Source organism: Notamacropus eugenii, chromosome 2 (assembly GCF_028372415.1).
Source record: "Notamacropus eugenii isolate mMacEug1 chromosome 2, mMacEug1.pri_v2, whole genome shotgun sequence".
Taxonomy (NCBI): domain Eukaryota; kingdom Metazoa; phylum Chordata; class Mammalia; order Diprotodontia; family Macropodidae; genus Notamacropus; species Notamacropus eugenii.
In genome coordinates, this window is record NC_092873.1 from 77,636,872 (window position 1) to 77,658,962 (window position 22,091).

The 22,091-nt window shown below is 40.1% G+C and overlaps 1 protein-coding gene across 4 annotated transcripts; it reads right to left on the reverse strand.

Moving 5' to 3' along the window:
* Positions 1-11,409: 11,409 nt before the first annotated feature.
* AURKB (aurora kinase B) lies at positions 11,410-21,219 on the reverse strand. 4 transcript variants are annotated; one of them, XM_072641109.1, is made up of 9 exons: positions 21,002-21,167; positions 19,478-19,555; positions 14,582-14,705; positions 14,387-14,438; positions 13,922-14,113; positions 12,836-12,974; positions 12,554-12,702; positions 12,141-12,315; positions 11,410-11,878 (listed from the first exon to the last, which is right to left on the reverse strand). In XM_072641109.1, exons 2-9 carry the CDS (start codon positions 19,523-19,525, stop codon positions 11,705-11,707), a joined length of 1,053 nt encoding a protein of 350 aa, XP_072497210.1. In that variant the 5' UTR covers positions 19,526-19,555; positions 21,002-21,167; the 3' UTR covers positions 11,410-11,704. The 4 variants fall into 4 exon arrangements, with proteins under 4 accessions (XP_072497210.1, XP_072497211.1, XP_072497212.1 ...); XM_072641110.1 differs by having other exon boundaries at positions 20,998-21,109; XM_072641111.1 differs by lacking the exon at positions 19,478-19,555 and having other exon boundaries at positions 21,002-21,219.
* Between the last annotated feature and the right edge of the window lie 872 nt (positions 21,220-22,091).

Consider the following 22,091-nt stretch of genomic DNA (forward strand, 5'->3'; position numbering starts at 1 on the left):
CAAAGAACCGTCCATTTTCACTGGAGAGTAACAAAATAGCGTGGAAAGAGGTGGATGGCTTTGTAGGCAAAAAGAATTGACCAAGGTGACAAGACCAGATCTATGAGTAAGGAAGTTTAAGAGGTGGGTGCCCCACCTGTGACATGGAGTGAAGAATGCAGTGGTCCATAGTCTCAGAGATCTGAAGGGCAGCCCTCATTATGGAGCATGAACACTCCTTGCAGAATGTGGAGGAAGAAACTCACCTTTCTGCCACCGGCATCACCACCACTAATCACCAATTATCCTTTTCCTTTTTGCAATTCCTGTTGAATTAAATGTGTTTCTATACTTAACTCTTTGTGTATTTTCGATCTTTCTTTTTCCTGTTCATATGAAAGTGAAATTCATGTGAACCTCACCCTTTCCTCTATTTTATATATATTTTAATCCTTTCATTGAGAACATTGTAGTATAAAAGTTTGTTAGCATTGTTTCTTTTCCTATTTCTGTAAACATAATGTAAATGTACTACCCTTTCCTATTCCCGATATATGAAGAAGTCTGAGACAAGTCTCTAAAAAATCCATTAAAATATCCTTAGTAATCACAAAAACTTCTGGAGACTTGTAGTGACTTATACTCCTGTTGAAACACAGGAGGAAAGAGTCTGAGTTCCTTCAGCCCTGGTTAACAACTTGCTCAATTAACAATTAAGGTCTGCTATACTACAATTTATAAGCACTTTTTTCCAGGTAAAAATGTGCTTAACCCCTTTTCTTTACTGTTTAATATTCTGTGATTTCCAAGTCAAGAGTTGCATTTTTCGATTCTTACACAAATAGTTCTCACAATAGTAGCTGTGAGGAAACTGAGGAAGATTCTCCCCAGCCCCTTGCATTCTCCCTAGCCCCATTCTCCCCACATGACCTAACATAAGGAATGTAATTTACAGTTGACATGCTTAACTGGGAGTGCCAGGGAAAGCAACAGAATTAATGAAGCATGTAGCCAGGGCAAAGAGACCCTTATCTTAAGAGTCATAAAACTCCTTAAGGGAGGAGGTGTCTGTATTCAAGGACCTGGCCAGTCCTTGGGCACATACCTCAAAGTCAACAGCTGGAACTTTTGACCAGAGTTCCTTCTCTGTTCTAACAGTCCTCTTTTCCCTGAAGTTACATGTATAAAGGGAGTGAGAGATGGATCTTTGGAGGGCTTTTGCTGCAGAAGTGGGAACTCCCGCTTCTGCCTTCCCAGTCAGGACCTTTGTCAACTGCTCCCCTCTTTTAGCCTCCCCAGTTGTGCCAAATTATTGGAGCTCAGACTTGGCTGGTGATGTATACTTTTTCTTTTTCTATTCTCTCTTAAATATTTTCTATTGTTTATATGTATGAACTTGCTAACTTGCACTATTTGTAGGAATAAAATGTAATTGCCTATTAAGCTTGTTTTAGTGTGTGTCATTGTTTCTTAAGATCCAAACCTAAAGTAAAAGTACTGCATAGCCTACGTAATCCCTTTTGATTACAGTAACTTACATCTTTATCATAGATTGCTAACATTGTTAATTGATGGTATTTAAAGCCACTATAGAGAAATTTAATCAAAGTGTTCCTTAAAGGACAAAAACTTGCTCTTGCTGTGGGCAGTTTTTGGGATAGCCCTAGGTTTGCATAGGAGATCTTGTCCCTAATAGTTCACAGGGGGGGGGGGGGGGATTTAGGTAAAAGGAGAATGGAGTATTCTCCAAAAAGGGGGACTCATGGAATCATTTAGGAAGATACTGAGGCTACCCTGAACCACCTCCCCCCATAACATTTAAAATTTAGATACTTCAGTATCTAGCAAATGTGTTCCCAACCTTAAGTCAGTCCCCAACCAATATGGGGTTATATGGATAACTGGGCTTATGACCTCAGGTTCTAGGGAAACAAAATCAAAAAATTTCACATCTCCAAGGCACTTCCTTAAATAAGCTTTTCTTCTTCATGATCCATGAAAGGGTTAACATTTAAAATTCTGTTTGGTGGCCAAGAAGTCAGAGAGTTCCCAAGATTCGAACTGAACATAATCTATAGACTTTATTTTTGGAGTTCAATTAAACCTGGATTTACAAACTCAGTAGTCAAGATCATTTTCAATTAAAGTTTTAGTCTGGAAAGCAGCAAAAAAAAAAAACCTTATGCTCCAGCTGCTGCTTCTCTGAGTTAGAACAAAATTTCTTCCCATACTCAGTTTCATTTAGTCAATTAATATTTATTAAGTTTCTTATCAATAGAAAGGATAGCTATTGAACTAAAATTGATAGGAAAAGGAGAGTGAAGGGAGCACCTGGAGAGAAATGCAAGCTAGGATCTTGGGGGTCTGAAAAAAAAATCTGTCTTTGAGATCCTCAACCTTTCCCTCTTCTCCTTCATTCATTACTGCTTCTTAAGGAACCTACTACTGCTGTTTCTTTTCTTATTCTGGGGACTCCATATTTTCTACGATTTTTTAGCAATACGGCCCTTACACTTCCTTCCCAGCAGTGAAAGCATTTGAATGGATCTTGAGTTGTAGACCTTGTCAGCCAGACTGCCTGGGTCAGAGCCCCTGAGACATCGTAAGGGAGCCCGGACAACCTGAGCTGAGATTTCTTGTACTAGGCCCTCAATTCTTTTTTTCCCTTAATAACTTACTTTTTAAAAAATAATTTATTTGTTTTCAATTTTCAACATTTACTTCCATAAATTTTAAATTTTCTCCTACTTCCTTCCCTTTCCCTCTTCATCGATATGGGCTCTACACATAAATTCTTATTAAACACATTTTCACATTAGTCATGTTGCATAGAAGAATTATAATGAATGGGAGGAACCATGAGAAAGAAAACAAAACAAAAAAGAAAAGAGTCTGCTTCACTCTGTAATCCAATTCCATAGTTCCTTCTCTGAATGTGGATGGCATTTTCCATCATTGGTCCTTTGGAAAACTTTTAGGTCCTTGCCTTGCTGAGCTAAAACTATCAGAATCAGTCATTGCACTCTGTGGCTGTTTCTACAAACAATGTTTTCCTGGTTCTCACTTCACTCAGCATCAGTTTTCTAAAGTCCACCTGTTCATCATTTCTTTTTTTTTTTAACTTAATTTGTTTTCGGTTTTCAACAATCACTTTCATAAGTCTTAAATTTTTTCCCCCTCCCTCCTCCTTCCCTCCCCAAGACAACATACAATCTTATATGGGTCCTACACATACATTCTTATTAAACACATTTTCACATTCATCATGTTGCATAGAATAATTAAAATGAATGGGAGAAACCACAAGAAAAAACAAAACAAAATAAAACATAACACAAGAGAAAATGCTCTGCTACATCCTGCATTCTAATTCCACAGTTCTTTCTCTGGATGTGGATGGCATTTTGCCTTGAGTCCTTTGGAAATATTTTAGGTCCTTGCATTGCTGGGAAGGGGTAAGTCTATCAGAGACAGGCCTCGCATACTGTGGCTGTTACTGTGTATAATGTTCTCCTGGTTCTGCTCATTTCACTCAGCATCAGTTCATATAAGTCTTTCCAGACTTTTCTGAAGTCCCCCTGTTAGTTATTTCTTATAGCAAAATAGTATTCCATTACATTCATATGCCACAATTTTTTCAGCTATTCCTTAATTGATGAGTATTCCCTCAGTTTCCAGTTCTGGGCCAACACACACACAAAAAAAGTGGTATAAATATTTTTTGTACATTTGGGTCCTTTCCCAGTTTTATGATCTCTTTTGAATACAGACCTAGAAACGATATTGCTGGCTCAAAAGGTATGCACATTTTTATAACCCTTTGGGCATAGTTCCAAATTGCTCTCCAGAATGGTTGGATCAGCTCACAGCTCCACCAACACTGAATTAGTGTTCCAACTCTCCCACATCTTCTCCTACATTTATCATCTTCCTGTTTTGTCATGTTAGCCAATCTGATAGGTGTGATGTGGTACCTCAGAGCTGTTTTGATTTGCATCTTCTAATCAATAGTGTTTAGAGTATTTTTTCATATGAATATAGATAGCTTTAATTTCTTCCTCTGAAAATTTTTTGTTCATATCCTTTGACCATTTATCAATTGGGGAATGGCTTTTATTCTTGTAAATCTCACTCTGTTCTCTCTATATTTTAAAAATGAGGTTAGGCCCTCAATTCTTGTAAGAAAGAAGAGCACTGAGAGTACAACCACTTAAAGCTCCCTGGCTAGAAAATGAAAATTTCTAGAAAATATAATAAATATAATTTTCTGTTAAGTATAATAAATATAATTTTCTCTTGTTTGGAGAGATTTCTTTGAGGGATGAATTAATTCCCTTCAAAGAACGGTCCAAGAAATGTACCTGAGTTTTAAATACTGCCAAATATTTCCAGTTCTATAGGCTGCAACCTTCTAACTCAAAGTAGGACACAAAACAAATACAAAACAAAAAGCACAAAATTATTCATTCATCGTTTTTGCCTGGAGAAGATCTGACTTGTTCAGGATTCACATGGAGAGTCTATCCATAGTCACAGAGTCCCTAAAAGAAACTCTCCCTTTGTGAAAAATCATACCCTTGAGTCCAATAAAATGAAGGGAAATTTCTTTTTTTTTTAAATTTATTTAACTTTTAACATTCATTTTCACAAAATTTTGGGTTCCAAATTTTCTCACCTTTTGTCCCCTTCCCCCCACCCCAAAACACCGAGCATTCTAATTGCCCCTATCACCAATCTGCTCTCTCTTCTATCATCCCTCTCTGCCCTTGTCTCCATCTTCTCTTTTGTCCTGTAGGGCCAAATAACTTTCTATACCCCCTTATCTGTATTACTTATTTCCTAGTGGCAAGAACAGTACTCGACAGTTGTTCCTAAAACTTTGAGTTCCAACGTCTCTTCCTCCCTCCCTCCCCACCCCTTCCCTTTGGAAGGCAAGCAATTCAATATAGGCCAAATCTGTGTAGTTTTGCAAATGACTTCCATAATAGTCATGTTGTATAGGACTAACTATATTTCCCTCCATCCTATCCTGTCCCCCATTACTTCTATTCTCTCTTTTGATCCTGTCCCTCCCCATGAGTGTCAACCTCAAATTGCTCCCTCCTCCCCATGCCCTCCTTTCCATCACCCCCCCCACCCTGCTTATCCCCTTCTCCCCCACTTTCCTGTATTGTAAGATAGGTTTTCATACCAAAATGAGTGTGCATTTTATTCCTTCCTTGAGTCAAATGTGATGAGAATAAACTTCATGTTTTTCTCTCACCTCCCCTCTTTATCCCTCCACTAATAAGTCTTTTGCTTGCCTCTTTTATGAGAGATAATTTGCCCCATTCCATTTCTCCCTTTCTCCTCCCAATATATTTCTCTCTCACTGCTTGATTTCATTTTTTTTTAAGATATGATCCCATCCTCTTCAATTCACTCTGTGCACTCTGTCTCTATGTGTGTGTGCGTGTGTGCATGTGTGTGTGTGTAATCCCACCCAGTACCCAGATACTGAAAAGTTTCAAGAGTTACAAATATTGTCTTTCCATGTAGGAATGTAAACAGTTCAACTTTAGTAAGTCCCTTATGACTTCTCTTTGCTGTTCACCTTTTCATGCTTCTCTTCATTCTTGTGTTTGAAAGTCAAATTTTCTTTTCAGCTCTGGCTTTTTCATCAAGAATGCTTGAAAGTCCTCTATTTCATTGAAAGACCAATTTTTCCCCGGAAGTGTTATACTCAGTTTTGCTGGGTAGGTGATTCTTGGTTTTAGTCCTAGTTCCTTTGACTTCTGGAATATCATATTCCATGCCCTTCGATCCCTTAATGTAGAAGCTGCTAGATCTTGTGTTATCCTGATTGTATTTCCACAATACTTGAATTGTTTCTTTCTAGCTGCTTGCAATATTTTCTCCTTGACCAGGGAACTCTGGAATTTGGCCACAATGTTCCTAGGAATTTCTCTTTTTGGATCTCTTTCAGGTGGTGTTCTGTGGATTCCTTGAATATTTATTTTGCCCTCTGGTTCTAGAATCTCAAGGCAGTTTTCCTTGATAATTTCATGAAAGATGATGTCTAGGCTTTTTTTTTGATCATGGCTTTCAGGTAGTCCCATAATTTTTAAATTGTCTTTCCTGGATCTATTTTCCAGGTCAGTTGTTTTTCCCATGAGATATTTCACATTATCTTCCATTTTTTCATTCTTTTGGTTTTGTTTTGTGATTTCTTGGTTTCTCATAAAGTCATTAGCCTCCATCTGTTCCATTCTAATTTTTAAAGAATTATTTTCTTCAGTGAGCTTTTGGACCTCCTTTTCCATTTGGCTAATTCTGCTTTTGAAAGCATTCTTCTCCTCATTGGCTTTTTGAACCTCTTTTGCCTATTGAGTTAACCTATTTTTCAAGGTGTAATTTTCTTCATCATTTTTTTGGGTCTCCTTTAGCATGGTGTTGACCTGCTTTTCATGCCTTTCTTGCATCTCTCTCATTTTTCTTCCCAGTTTTTCCTCTACCGCTCTTACTTGATTTTCAAAATCCTTTTTGAGCTCTTCCATGGCCCGAGCCCATTGAATACTTATTTTGGATGTTTGGAATACAGAAGCCTTGACTTTTATGCCTTTCCCTGATGGTAAGCATTGTTCTTCCTCATCTGAAAGGATGGGAAAAGATATCTGTTCACCAAGAAAGTAACCTTCTATGGTCTTATTTTTTTCCCCTTTTTTGGGCATTTTCCTGACCAGTTACTTGACTTTTAGGTTCTTTGTCAAGAGTAGGGTATAGTCTGAGGACATGTAAGATATCAGATCCTTCAAGGTGTCACAATCAAACATGTACTGGTCTGGGTGCAGGGAAGGATTTTTGTGCCCAGAATCTTAGCAGAGGTTCCTCTCCACAGGCACTTGACCTCCAGTTCTGCCAAGCTAGCACTGGGGGGGTGGGATTCAGTCAAGCTGTGGGGGCAGGGCCACCATTCAGTGTGAGACAAAGACCAGCTGCCTCAGGGTGTCTACACAGGGCTGAGGTAAGACTCAGATTTTCAATGTCCTCAGGGGTTTTTATAGTCCAATGGAGCAGTCTGCACTGGCTGCTATGCAGCCTCTGTGGCAGCTGCCTGCTACTAGAGCTATGGGAAGGCACTTCTCCCTTCCTGGCCAGCTGATAAAACCACGTCACTGACCTTTGGTGCCTGTGGGTTGGGGGTTCTGAGGCCCTGCTGCTGGGACTGGAGATTCTGCTCCTGAGGTGTCCTCCTCCCAGAGTCTTGTCCCCTCGCTGCACAGCCAAGGCTGGGCTAGGCTCCTGGCTCGGCTGCATGTCCAGTGAAACCGACGTTTCCCGTGGGTCTTTCAGGTCACCCTGGGCTGGAAATCTCCTCCACTCTGTTGTTCTCCACTTCTGCTGCCCCAAAATTTATTGAGAGTCCCTCTCTACAGGTGTTTTATGGGCTGTGGGGGGAGACCCTGCATATGTGCGTCTTTCTACTCCGCCATCTTGGCTCCTCTGAAATCCCTCTTCTATTATTTTAGCCATTCTGATTTGTGTAATATGATAGTTCAAGGTTGTTTTAATTTGCATTTCTCTCATCAATAGTGATTTAGAGCATTTTTTCATATGACTATAAATTGTTTTGATTTCTTCTTTGGAAAACTGCCTGTTCATGTTCTTTTACCATTTATCAATTGAGGAATGACTTGCATTGCTCTAGATCTGACACTATTTTTTTTATATATTTGGGATAGGAAACCTTTATCTGAGGAAATGTCTATGAAACTTTTCCCCCAGTTTTCTGTTTTCTTTCTGATCTTGGCTTCATTTGTTTTGTTTGTACAAAACCTTTTAAATTTAAGGTAATCAAAACCAGTCATCTCACAATACTCCTATTTCTTGTTTGTTCATAAATTGTTCACCTATCCATAAGTCTGATGGGTAATATGTTCCATGTTCTTCAAATTTTCTTGTAATATCTCCCTTTATGTCCAGATCATGTATCCATTTTGACCTTATTCTTGGTAAATGGTGTAAGATATTGGTCTATGCCCAATTTCTGCCAGATTGATTTCCAATTTTCCCAACAATTTCTATGAAATAATGAATTTTTATCTCCAAAACTTAAATCTTTACACTTGTTAAACATTGGGTAACAATATTTGTTTGTTGCTGCAGATAGTATGTCTACTCTGTTCCACTGACCTACCTTTCTAGTTCTTAGCCAGTACCAGAGAGCTTTGATAATTACTGCCTTGTAATATGGTTTAAGGTCTGGTGCTGCTAATTCTTCCTTTACAGTTTCCCCCACCAATTCCTTTGATATTCTTTATCTTTTGTTCTTCCAAATGAATTTTGCTATTATTTTTTCTAGCTCTATAAAATAACTTTTTGGTAATTTAATTGGCATGGCATTGAATATATACATTAATTTTGGTAAAATTTCACTTTTATTATATTAGCCCTGCGTATCCATGAACAATGACTATTTCTCCCTTTATTTAAATCTGATTTTCTGTACAAAGTTTTTTTGATTTTGTTTACAAAAATCCTGGGTTTGTCTTGGTAGGTGTATTTCCAGGTATTTTATACCATCTAGAGTTGTTTTTAACACTGTATCTCTAGCTATCTCTTTCTACAGAATCTTGCTGGTAATATATAGGAATGCTGAGGATTTATATGGGCTTACTTTATGTCCTGCTACCTTACTGAAATTATTATTTCAATTAACGTTTCAGTTGATGAACACCAATTCTTTAATATTAACATTTCAGTCTCTAATTTTTAACCCTTTTTTTCTAAAGCCTTTACTGAATATATTTTTATTTCAGTGTGGTCAGTAAAGGATGTTTAATATTTCCACTTATCTTCAGTTGCTTGCGAAGATTTTAAAGGTACCATGTGTGGATGATTACACACACACTCTATCTATCTATCTGTCTGTCTGTCTGTCTGTCTGTCTATCTATCTATCTATCTATCTATCTATCTATCTATCTATCTATCTATCTATCTATCCCTTTCTATTCCTATTCAGTAGTTGCCAGAGATCTACCACAATTTTTCTTAATGTTTTTCTTATCTTTTTGTTGGATTTATTTAGGTTTGAAAGAGTTACATTGAAAGTTATATTAATATTGATTCATGTTGTCTGGCGCCTTTAAGCATTGAGTAGTTTCCCTGTTAACATTAATCAAGTCTACATTTATTCTTGCTTTGTCTAAAATCATAATTTCTGCTTTTGATTTTATTTCATCTGTTTCAAATGAGTTTCTTATAAACAAAATATTGTTAGATTTTGCTTTGTAATACATTCTATTATTTTCTTCCCTTTTGTAGAGGAGTTCATGCCATATATATATTCATGGTAATGAGTATTAATTGTATATTTGGCTCCATTCATCAAATGAGATTATGTGTAAAGAGAATAGCATGATGCCTGGGAGATAGTATTATATAAATGTTAGCTATTAAGCCTATCCTTTTATACTTTTTTCCTCTTTTCCCCTTACCCTTCTTAAAAGTAGTGAGAGAATTATCCTCTACACTAGTGACAATAATTGCATCCATCTACTTCTACCCTCCTGTTCCTCTTACCCAGACCTTAATCACAGCTTTTTATCCATTCTTTCTTTCCTTTTATCCCCTCTTCATGATTTAGCTCCAAAGTTGGAGATTATTTTATTACTAATCCTTCCCAGATTCTACTCTAGCCTTTAACCTCAACTTTCCAGCCCCACTTCCTAGTCCTACCTATTTACCTGTTGGATTTAATGTGTTTCTACTCCCAATTCTTTGTTTACAAACTCAGTCCTTTGTTGTCTGATTCTGATGAAAGTAATATTCGTGACACCTTCTTTACTCACCTTCGGTTCATGTGGGGTAGTACCCCCTCATTTTTCCTAGTTCATTCCTTTTCTCCTCTCTCTCCATTTTTTTCTTAAGACTATCAAAACAAAATAAAGCTCCTTCTGGGAGATCTGTTTGTCTAATCTAATTCCTTCTATGACCTTAGAAGGTATTAGGATTCTGAGACTAATTCTTCTCCCATTAGAAAGCAAATACATTATTATAGTCCCCTCCAGTTGCTCACATGTATTTACTTTTCTAGGTTTCTTTTGACTCCTGCTAGATGACGCAGTTCATAAGAGTGCTGGGCCCGAAGATGAGTCTTCTTGAGTTCATATCTGGCCTCACATAAGTGCCATGTGACCCTGAGCAAGTCACTTACCCGTTTCCCTTCGTGCCTCAGATGTAAAATGAGCTGGAGAAGGAAATGGCAAACCACTCTATTGTCTCTGCCAAGAAAACCCCAGATGGGGTTATGACAAGACAGCACTCAACTCTGTTTATCAGAAATGCTTAAAGTCCTCTCTGTCATTAAAGATCCCTTTCTCCCCTTATAGGGTAATTCCAGGCCCTCTTCTTTATGTTCTTAGCCTTCCAATCTCTTGTGATCCATGGTACTTAAAACTTTTCTGGTTTCTTGCAGTATTTTTACTTTGACCTGGAAGCTATGGATTTTAGCTGTGACATTCCTGAGCATTTTTATTTGGAAGATTCTTTCAGGAACTGAGCAAGAAGATTCCAGCTCTTAGACTTGGTTTCACCTCTTGATATGCCACTTCATCATAGACTCTCTTGTATCATAATCATGTCAAGGGCATTCCTCTTTTAGACCTGCGGGTGGGGATTCTAACTTTTCTATTGCCCAGAGCGTATGGTCAGTGTTGAGCATAATTAGTTCATTCAATAACTCAGTTAACCGATTGGTTTCAGGGAGAGAGGACTGGAGTCAGGGAAGCAGTTGATGGAAACTCAACGTGACAAAATATGAGGTGATGTAGACCTAGACTAGGGTAGTGGCAATAGGTAATGAATCAAAAGGATAGATGGTTGGATGAGACAATTGGAACTAAGGGCTCTTCTTTCTTCAGTTTAAGAGGGAGGGTCAATTGTCTGTGAAAAGCTGGGCTTCCTAAAGGCTTGAATAAAGGTAGGGTGGCAGAGCTGCCATGGAACATGTTAGATAATTAAATCATAAAATGATTATCAAATAGTATTGGGGATCTAGTTGAAATTAACATGATTATACAGGTTGCCAGTTTTATGTGGTCTATGACTTTGCCTCTCTATTCTGGGCATGAGAAGGGAAAAGATAATGGACGGTACCAGTAACTCAGGGATAGAACTGACAAAGAAGGTCTAGATCAGGGGTGGGGAACCTGGGGCCTCAGAGTCATATGTGGCCTTCTAGGTCCTCAAGTGTGGCCCTTTGACTAAATTCAGGCTTCACACAGGTTCCCTACTTCTGATCTAGATGCTAGAATTTTTTGAGGGCAGCACTGAGTGATCAGCCATGGATTCCAATTCCCTGATTCTGGCTTGTCAGACCTTTTAATTCAGACTAAATTACTGAGGGGGTGGGATGTTATTCTCCAAGTTCATAATCAATCTTCATATATTCAAAAAAATTTAAGTCTTTATTAAATAGTCTTTGAAGTTAGAGGAAATAATGATGAAAGAGAAAGAAGTTAGGGTCCTACCCTCTCCCACTTTATTTCCCTTCAACATACAAAACATACATAAATCTATACATAATATCTTTAACAAAATTTGGCAAGGCACTAGAGAAATGCGTCAAAGTTTTCTATACAATAATTTTTGGCCAGAGAACTAGAGAAACTCTGCCATTCTGTTCAACTGAGTAGGTCCCCTGATGAAACCCCTCATTGGAATCTTGCTACAAGGGCCTATGTTCAAGGGGCAGGACGAGAAGGACAAGGAGGAAGCACTCTCCGAGAATGGGCCTGCACCCAGGGGTGCTCCAAGACCTTACTGAGGGAAAGTCGTTCTGAGGGGTTATGCCTGAGCAGCTTAGAGATCAGGTCCTGGGCTCCAGAAGGCATAGACGGAGGGAATTTTAGGTCCACCTTTTAAAGTAGAAAAATGAAGGCAGAATGAGATATTATTCAAGCCAACAGATCTACATCAGGTACCCACAACCCTGGAGAAATTAAATGAAATTATATAGGAGAGACTTTGCTTAGAGATCTGAAGCTACTCAGGTTCCCAATCCAGAACTGTAACTGTAATAAGGATCTTACTGAATCTTTTCCACATTCCCCTCCCAACTCCAACCCTATGTACCAGTTGGGCTACTGGTGACTCCCATTTCCCCACCTTTACCCATACCTTGGTGATCCTTCTATAGGTCTCACTGTGAGAGGAGCTTTCAAAGGGAGGATTTCCCACTAATAGTTCATAGCACAGCACTCCAATGCACCAAAGATCCACCTTTTCATCATGTGTACGTCCTTCAATCATCTCAGGGGGAAGATAGTCTAGGGTCCCACACATTGTCTTCCTCCTAAATAGGGGAAGATTGGGCAATAGTACCAGAAATGAAGAAATTCTCCATTCTCCTAGTCCTTGGCTAAAAGTAATGAGATAAGAATAGAACAGGCACACCTAAAGACATATTCCCAAGAGAAGGTACAGAAAGAATTACTACCATCCTCTAGACCTCATATGTCAACATCTGCTGCCCATCATCAGATATATCCCTGTCCCAGTATGGTTCCCAGTACCTTTTCCTCTGGTCATACCTAAGGGAGGGGGCATGGACAGACCAGCCGAAGTCAGCAATCTTGAGCTCTCCTCGAAGTCCCATGAGTAGATTCTCAGGCTTAATGTCTCTGTGAATCACTTTCTTCCCATGGCAGTAGATCAAGGCATCTGCCAGTTCCTCCATGATCTAGAAGCAGATGAAAGAATAGATCAGACAAGCAATCTAACTCATATTCCTATCCTAATCATTAGCAGTCCAATATGTCTATATTCAATTGCCCCTCAGAAGAGCCACACCCTGTGCCCCAGCACTTCCGGACCGTGGCTGTGCGTTGCTGGTCAAATGTATGGCTCTTCTGCAGCTCCTTGTAGAGTTCACCCCGAGGTGCATATTCCAGAACCAGGTAAACCCGACTACGATCATGAAAATAATTGTAGAGGCGAAGGATGTTGGGATGCCTAAGGAAAAGGAGGCAAAATGATTGGGTAATAATAGCAACTAATATTTATGTAGTGTTTAAAGACTTATGAAATAATTTCTTCCTAAGGGGGAGGAGGTGATCACTGAATGTGGAGTCAGGACTTGGGTGTAAATCCGACACTGTCACCTACAACCTGTGTTGTCTTGGGCAAGTCATTTCCATCACACCAGCCATTATGGTCTCTTCAACCCTGTGATGGCCCCAGATGATCTTTCACCTTGCCTTCACTCTTGGATCCATTTTTTTCCCCTCTCCATCATATTTTTTAGCTCCCTTTGTCTTTTCCTGCTAGAATGTAAGCTCCTTGAGGGTAGAGTCTGTTTCTTTTTGTTTGCATTTCCAGTGTTTAGCACAATGCTTGGTATCTAAGAAGTGCTTAATAAATGTTTTTTTTTTCCTTTCTATGCCTCAGTTTCCTCATCTGTAAAATGAAGGGAATTGGAATGGATAATCTCCAAGGTTCTTTCCAGTTCTAAGCCTAGAATCTACTGTCTCCTTTTCTCTTTACTATACCACACCAGATACCAGGAAACAAGGGGCCCAAAATAGGGAACAGATCATGTGAGTAATGGGACAAATTTTCCAGTGATAGGCCCCAAGCTGGGAAAACTGCACTCAACACTGGAACAAACTGATAACAAACTAGTCCACAAATCTGTAGAAAAGAGCAAGGGATACAGCAGGACTGAGAGGCCCTCTCCCCAGCAGAAACAAAGACAGCTCCTTAAAAGGATAAATATTGGGGTGGGGGTGTTAATATCTACAAAAACATGGAATGGGTGGATAAAATGGGATTCAAGGAATAGTGGGGGTGGCGGGAAGGGAAAGGGAGAAATGGGGGTACTGGTTCAGAAAAGGAAGCCAGGAGAGAGAGTAACCGCAACAGGGAAGGGGAAGACAGTTTCAGTTAGAACTCATCCGTACCGAAGATGAGACTGGATTTCAATCTCTCTTCGAAGCTGGTGTTCTACACCCTCCTTCTCCATCTGAGACTTGAAGAGAACCTTCAGCGCCACAATGAACTGGCTGTTCTTTTCCCGAGCCAGGTACACGTTCCCAAACTTGCCCTTACCTAGTGGCCGCCCAATTTCAAAGTCATCAATTTTGAATTGATGCCTGAGAGAGAAAGGGAAAATCCAGTTTAGAGGGAGGGCTGTTGTTTAACCTGCCAAGTCCATCTTCATCCCTTTTCCCCTCCTTTAACCAGGCCTCCCTCTCATCAGACTCAGACACCTGTATCCCACTATTCAATATATACTATCCCTAGATTCTTCTGCGGTTTTATCTCTATTTCCCTCAGCTGTGTGTATCCCTCGTTCCAACCCCCCACTTCAAACTTATGAATTCATCCATACTTATGGATCTAATCCTCAGGCCTGGCATACTTACACTGGGAGGCTCTTCGTATTGCTGTTTTCCACCCCTATCCTGCCAGGTACAGCTGTGAAGATAAAAGGTCAATAGCCCTTTTTTTGGCCTGATCATCTTCAGTCCAATTTCAAACCCCTCACGTTACAGGACTATATCTTCCCCCAGCTTATATTACCTTCCACTTCCAGAGTATTCCCCCAAACTTCAAGGTACCTGCTGGCTGGACGCTTGAAGGCTCTGTAACAGGTCTGGAACGATTCATGAGGAGGGTTGAAGAGGGAGTGGCTAACTCTTTCCGGAGTATCCGCAGGGACAGGGCATTCAGGTTGGACTGATACTGTCGGAAAAGTAAATTAGCATGAGTTTGGGGATGAGGGTAAGCTGGTGTGTGTGTATGCAGGTATGTCCCTTCATTCCTTATTACCAGGTGGAAATACAGAGAAAAGGTAGCAATCCCAGTTGTTAAAGTCCCTGTGTGCTCTCCTTCCCTATTTCTTAAGGGATCCTACAACTAACCCCCAATCTAAAGGGCACTTCCTTATTTATCACTAAGAGTCTTTAAAGTTGTGAGTGGATACTCACTTTTCAATGATTTCTGCTTTGGGAAGGGGCTGAACCAGATGACCTTTAAGACTCCTTTCAAGCCTACAATTGTGTAAGTAGAACTCAAAGCTGCTGCTCCTAACACTTATATTTATCTAGATAACATGAGTCATGGGCTATTTTCACCCTACGTTACTTAAAGACAAAAAGAAGTTGTCTTTGGAGAGGCAAATGAAGGAGCTAGTGAGGTTGGTTTTATCCTGTGTCCCGGCAGTAAGAAACATCAATTTGTGGCACATCTGCTAGTTTCATGTTGCTGTGCTCATAAGCATTTTTAAAGACCATGAAAAACTGAAGCATATGTGCCATCATTTGTTGCTGAAAATGAAAAGGTAAAGAAATTAACTCCATATTTTAATTTGTACTATAATACTCAAAATGTATTATAAAACTTAGCAATATCATGTAAAATTAGCATAACAGAAGATGGCAAAAAATTATGTTGGAAATCATAGTTCAAGACTGAAACAAGAGCCCCTAAAGGTTTATAGTCCCTTATAGCCCATGAGCACACCATGGGTATTGTTTTCAAGAAGAGAGTGAGCAGGTGTTAAACATGGCAGACACCAAATAACATCACAAACGCGAACTGCTCACATGGTAACAGACAGGAAAGGAGTAGCTGCCAATATTCCACTGTGTACAGTTAGAACAAAAATCTAAATCAATACCAAAAGAACACAAGGAAGTTTAACTATTGTAAATAAATTACCAGAAGATCAAAAGAAGCTAGAAACCATTGTAGCCAGATTTGTAAAATCTTTGCGAGGAAAATGGTGGAATATCATGAGAATAATCTCATTTAAAGAAAAAAGGCAGTGGAGAAAAATCATAGAAAGCTTGACAAGAGGTCCAATTAAGTCAGGATTAGAGAACTTAGGGATAAAACTGGAGATTTTTATTACAAATTATTTTCATCAGTGACAATGAAGCCACTATTTTTAGAAACTAACATTACGGTTCTCAAGGTGCCATTTGTGGAAATAGGAACAGCACTTAGGAAAACCATACATAGTAGAGTGGATGGACTAGGAAATTTGGGCCGGTATTAAGGACATCATTGATGAAGAGACCATAGGGAAGTTTTTGCAGATTCTACTACAAACATCACCTTCACAGTTATACACAATTAGTCGAAGATGCAGAAAATACACGATTCCATCGTTAGTTTCTTGAGGATAAACAACTGTGGTTCAAAAACGCAAAATGTAACAAAGAACCCAACCAAAATAAAACAAAAAAAGTTGTCTTCCAACAATGGGCCAAGTATTTTTTGAAATCATACGAGATCCTTTCAAAGATGTGACAGAATTTTGTTTTACCTTTTGATTATTAATAACTGAACAAGGCATGAAACAGAGAAACTTTCAATAAAGGTGTTTATCACTGACATGGAGGATGCCCACTGTAGAGCTGAAATGGAAGGCATGTTTCCTACAGATGGTGAGGTCATCCAGAGGCTTATTTTTGCGAATTACATCAAGATCTGGAATACTGCAGGAGACTTCAAATGAGATCCCTTGAGAGTTCAGCCTCACTATTCATACAGTGAATTCATCAAGTGAATGAAGAATACCTATTGTCCATTAATGAACGGATGAAAAAACATTTATTAAACACTTATTGTGTGTGTGCTGAGCACTGGATGTACAAATAGAAGACAATCCTTGCTCCCAAGTTGCTCACAGTCTAACTGCTGGAGACATTACATGTAGGAGAGTTCGGCTGAAAGGTGGATAGAAAGGCCTGGTAGTTCTTTGGGAGAACCAACAAGGCAAGAGGCAATGCTCTGGGGATCTATAGAGGACTATCAGCATACATAGCTTGGTAGAGTACAGACGACTGTCCCCCAGAATTGGGTTGTTGTTATGTTTATACTTCATTCTTGAAGAAGAACATGACATCAGGTAGATGATGACAGAATTGAGTAGTAATAGGAGAAAAGCAGACTGGATTGTCATTGGGAAACTGCATAGACCTTTTAATGACCCTCAAACTTATTTGTAGGGAAAAAAAGCTTTATCAATATTCTTTATGAATATTCATACTGTATCACTGTGAGCCATGGAAATGTGCAACGTGGACACAGATAGGCTACAACACATTAACAATGAAGAATTATACAAAAGAGGAAGTGTAAAAGATATTAAAGAGGTACATAACTAGAAAAGGAAGCAGACCAGTCACGTAGCACGGGTATCCACCAATAGAGAGATCTTGGGTGGACCTCCTGTGAAGGATTTAGAGGAGGGGTTCTTCATCTGGGGTCTCTGCACTTTTTAAAAAATATTCTGAAAGTTATATTTCAATATAATTGGTTTTCTTTCTAATCCTACATATTTTATTGTATTCATTTAAAAATAGAAGGGGCTACAAGGATTCTATGACACTAAAGGATCAAGAAGCCCTGCTTTCGAGAAACATCTAGATAAATCTCTCATAAGATGAGAAGGTAGGGATAGGTAGGTTGTGAGTTGTACCACTGATTCATAAGTATTTCAATAAGCTCTTAGCCCTAACCAAGATGTCCTGTCCCCAAGCACCAATAGACAAACAAGGATACCACAAACTCAAATTCTTTAAGGCAGAACTAAGAAAAGTTTATTTTACAAATGTCTCAAGGTGATCAAAAACTTCCATATACTTCATCAAAGTAGGCTCTCAAAGGCCTACATAATCTTTTGAGCAAATATATTTTGCACTTAATGACTTAAAGCAAAATCAAAGACATATAAAGAAGATATATTTCTGGTACTATTGAAAATCCAGAGGTGGGGGATGGGGTGTCCCCCATGACTTCTATGTGTAATGTGGCGATGGAGGCCCACCCAAACACCTTCCCATTAAAAATCACAAGTGCCTTATTCTAACTCACACAGCAAAGATGGTGAGTGCTCTTGCACCCAGTCTTCACTCTTGAAACATTATACGTCTTCAGGATGTGTGTGAAGGACACGCAGACTCTTCACAATATTTGGGCCAGTAGCTCCACTAAATGGCATGGAGTCTCATGTTTAGCTCATTTCTCTTTCTCGCCTTACCAGTTTAGGCTTCATAAGAACAAATTATAACCTAGGTTTGACTAATGGTTCATCTATTCCAGTATTCCTATAATACTAAGGGATGTACTGTGAGAAAACCTTTCCAAACACAAACTTCAAAATGTCAAGGATGTCTCCTTAATAATCCATTATACTTCTATTTGTACTTTAATCTACTTAAACCACTTTAAACCTATCTTTATTTATAAAATATATTAAAAAAATAACCAACTTGAAGGGACTAGTTTTGTATTTTTGTCTTTTTATCCCCAACACGTAGTACAGTGCCTTGTACATAGAAAGTACCCAAAAAGATGCTTGTTGGATTTAGCTTGCTGAAGCAACTTTTCTCACATCCTGCTATGTATGTAAGTTCAACTAGACCAAAGGTCTCCAACAGATTGATTGTGACTGACCCAATCAATTAACAGACCAGGAGATGCTGTCATGTTTTCCTTTTCCCACAGCTTGCTGGCATTTCAAAGCAATAAGCCTTGTAGAGATTTAATCCTCAGATTTGTTATATTTTTACTTGAGAGAAATGATTATTAAATAACTAATTGTTAATATTGGGGAGACATAGGATTTATCCCCTTCTGAAACCTTCTACTAGGCCAAGCCAGTATCTGAAAAACATTGCTGATAAAATTGGATCAACTTTTTCCTCAACCTTGTTCAGATTCAATTCAGGTGGGCAAACCCATTGTGTTCTACTCAGGTTTGGGTGAGGAAAAATTCTTTGATTAGACTGCCCAAGGCTGGGGGTGGTTTGGAAATAAATGCCAAGATAAAAGTCTGGTAAGCCAACCTCTCATTAAAAGAGTTCCCCCTCTCATTATATATTCATTCCCTTTATTATTCATTTAACCAGTCAATTTGGTTCAGTGGATAGAGCACCAGTGCAGGAGTCAGGAGGACCTGAGTTCAAATCTCACCTCAGACACTTGACACTCACTAGCTGTGTGACCTTGGGCAAGTCACTTAACCTCAATTGCCTCATCCTGGGTCATCTCCAGTCATCCTGATGAATATCCAGTCACTGGATTCAGATGGCTCTAGAGGAGAAGTGAGGCTGGTGACCTGCACAGCTCTCCCTCACTCAAAACAAAGTCAAGTGCAAGTCATGTCATCATTTCTCTGATGGCATGGTCTTCTTTGGCAACCAACAATGAACATATACCCTCAGGAACACCTGCTTTTCCGAGGGTTGTATGGGTTCCATAAGAGGTCTTTAGCATTTAAGAGTTCTGATCCCTTTTATTAATTATTTGCTAGTATGATTAATAAAATGATTAACTACTCAGAAACTACATCCCTCAAACTTTTTAAACGTTACATATTTTAAAAAATGAAATGAAATAAAATTACCCAGAGGCCCTTGAGAGTAACCCAGGTGTTAGAAAACATTACTCTGGATATATTTCCCTCAGATGTCACATATGAACTTCCCACAATTGCCCCTTACCAAGGATGTGCTGTGAGATCCTAAATGGGCCTTCTCCTTCTCTGACATCTTGCAAAGGAAAAGGGAGTGGAGGGAATTCTGGGTAGGAAAAAGAAAGATGAGAGGCATAATGGAACAATAGAAAATATACTGGACCAAGGATTCAGGAAATCTGGGTTCCATCAGACTGATTCTAACAAGAGTGACCCTATAAAAGTCATTTCCACTTTCTGGGGCTCAAGTTTTTCATTCATGGAAAGAGGCGATTGGAACGATATTGATTTCTAAGGTTCTTTTCACTTCTGTCTTTCTATGATCTATAAATCGAGCCATCTAGCCTTAATAATGACATATACAAAGCACTTTGAGGGTCAGTAAAGCACCTTAAATAGAGTTCTTATTTGAATATCTAACAACTTTCTGGGATAAATACTACAGGTTTATCATCTCCATTCTACAGATTAGGGAAATTAAGCTCAGAGAAGTTTAAGTGATCTTCCCTGTCCACACAAGCACTGGAGGTGAGATTCAAACCCAAGCACCTCGATTTTTCCACCATGCCACACAGACTCCGACATTCCCTCTTCTCTGTTCACTGGGGCTGAGAAAAGCCCAGATTAATGCATATATCCATCCTTCCCTTGGATGGCTCTTTATCCTCACAAAGACCATGGTTAAATGTATGCCCCAGGGAGGAACTATTTATTAAGCACCTACTAGACAGATGTTACTATGATCAAGGTGGACACCGAGGTTAACAGAGCCTTGCCCAGAATCACACAGCTAGTAAATGTCTGAGGCCGAGACTCCAGGTCCAGCTCTCTCTAACCACCGAGCTGGCAAAGAGAGGAAGGGAGTGGGGGGGACAACGGAGACCCCTTCTCCCGCAGTTGTGCCCCGCATCCATCTGGGATGGAACCAAATTGACATCACAAACGACCATATAGGTAAAACCGGGCTCTTCTTGAGACAGACCAGTCCCGAATGGGAAGTCCTGGCTCCAGCCACTGGAGGAAATTGACAAGCCTGAGCCTGACTCTGGGTTCTGACAGTGTCAATGAAGGGTAGGTAGCCTAGGAGGGGGAAAGAGCAGAAGAGAGCAAGAAAAGGGGAGGGGGGGAGGGGAGGAGGGGAAGGAGGAGAGAAGGAGGGGAAGAGGAGGGGTAAGGAGGGAGGAGGGGCAGTAGGGGGAGAAGGGCTCTCTAAGGGCGGGGCCGTGGCCCCCTCCGGCTGCTCGCCTCTAAGAGGGGACGCCCCTGGCTCCTTCAGAAGAGCTCCCTTCGCCTTGGCCTCCATTGCCCCTTCCCCTTCAGGAACCCCGTCACCCTCGGGCCTGGGCAGAGGTAGCTGCCAGTCTGCAGAGGGGCAGACGCGCGCCAGCTGGGCAGTGCGCGCGCTTCCTGGTTAACAGCCCTGCGCGCGGCACTGACTCGCTTCTCCCCTCCCCCCCACCCCCGTCCCCTCACTCTCCAGTCCCAGTGCCCCGCGAACCACCAGCTCCATTCCCGCACGTAAGCCCGCCCGCCACACCGCAGGACTACCTACAGTTCGGGCCTCCACGACTCCCCTCGGAGGAGCCACCAGCTCAGTGTAAGAAGAAGGCGAACCTCGGGCCAGTACCGAAGGAAACGCATTCGAATATCCCGCGCCAGCAGTATTGGCTGAGGCTGCCTCTATTCCGCTCTGATTGGCTGGGCCCGCCTCCTGGGGGAGAGGCAATGGGAGAGGCAGGAGTCCGAGGTTGGGCTGAGTGACGGGGACACAGGCCAATTACATACAACTAGACTGGAGTCGATGATCTAATCCTCTTCCTGGACTGGCGTTTTAAAAGACTGCGCCTTCTCATTCTCTGAGCATCTCGTCTGCGCCCTCCTGTAAATCCTTCAGAGGCAGGAAACTCAACAGGCTAGGGACCTTTCTCTAAGATCTATTGTTAGGGTGCGGATGCCGGTGAGGCACTCTATCAAATTATCCCCAGCTCTCACCGTGTAACCAGCCTACTTCTCTTTATAGTTGGATATCTCTAATCTCTAATATAATATATATATACACACACACATACATATAAATATAATTATATATTTTTACATTTATTTATATTATATATAATTTCTTATAATTGGTTTGATAATATGCTACAGTCTATTTACAACCTTCCTGGGTCTCTCTATTGCCTAGATGACCCACAACTATAATTCTTCAGAGATTATAGTATTCCATGATTCACAATCACAGCAGTCAATCAATATTCATTTATTAAGTGTCTATTATGTGCCTGGTACTGTACCAGAATATAAAAATCAATATGAATCATTCTTGCCTTCAAAGAACTTATATTCTTTTTTTCTTTGTCCTTTTTATTTTTTTTAATTTTAATTTATTTAACTTTTAACATTCATTTTCACAGAATTTTTGGGTTCCAAATTTTCTCCCCCCTTATCCCCTCCCCCCACCCCAAAACACCGAGCATTCCAATTGCCCCCATCACCACTCCGCTCCCTCCTCCATCATTCCTCTCTGCCCTTGTCTCCATCCTCTCCTCTGAACTGTTGGGCCAAATAACTTTCTATACCCCTTTACCTGTATTTCTTATTTCCTAGCGGCAAGAACAGTACTCGACAGTTATTCCTAAAAC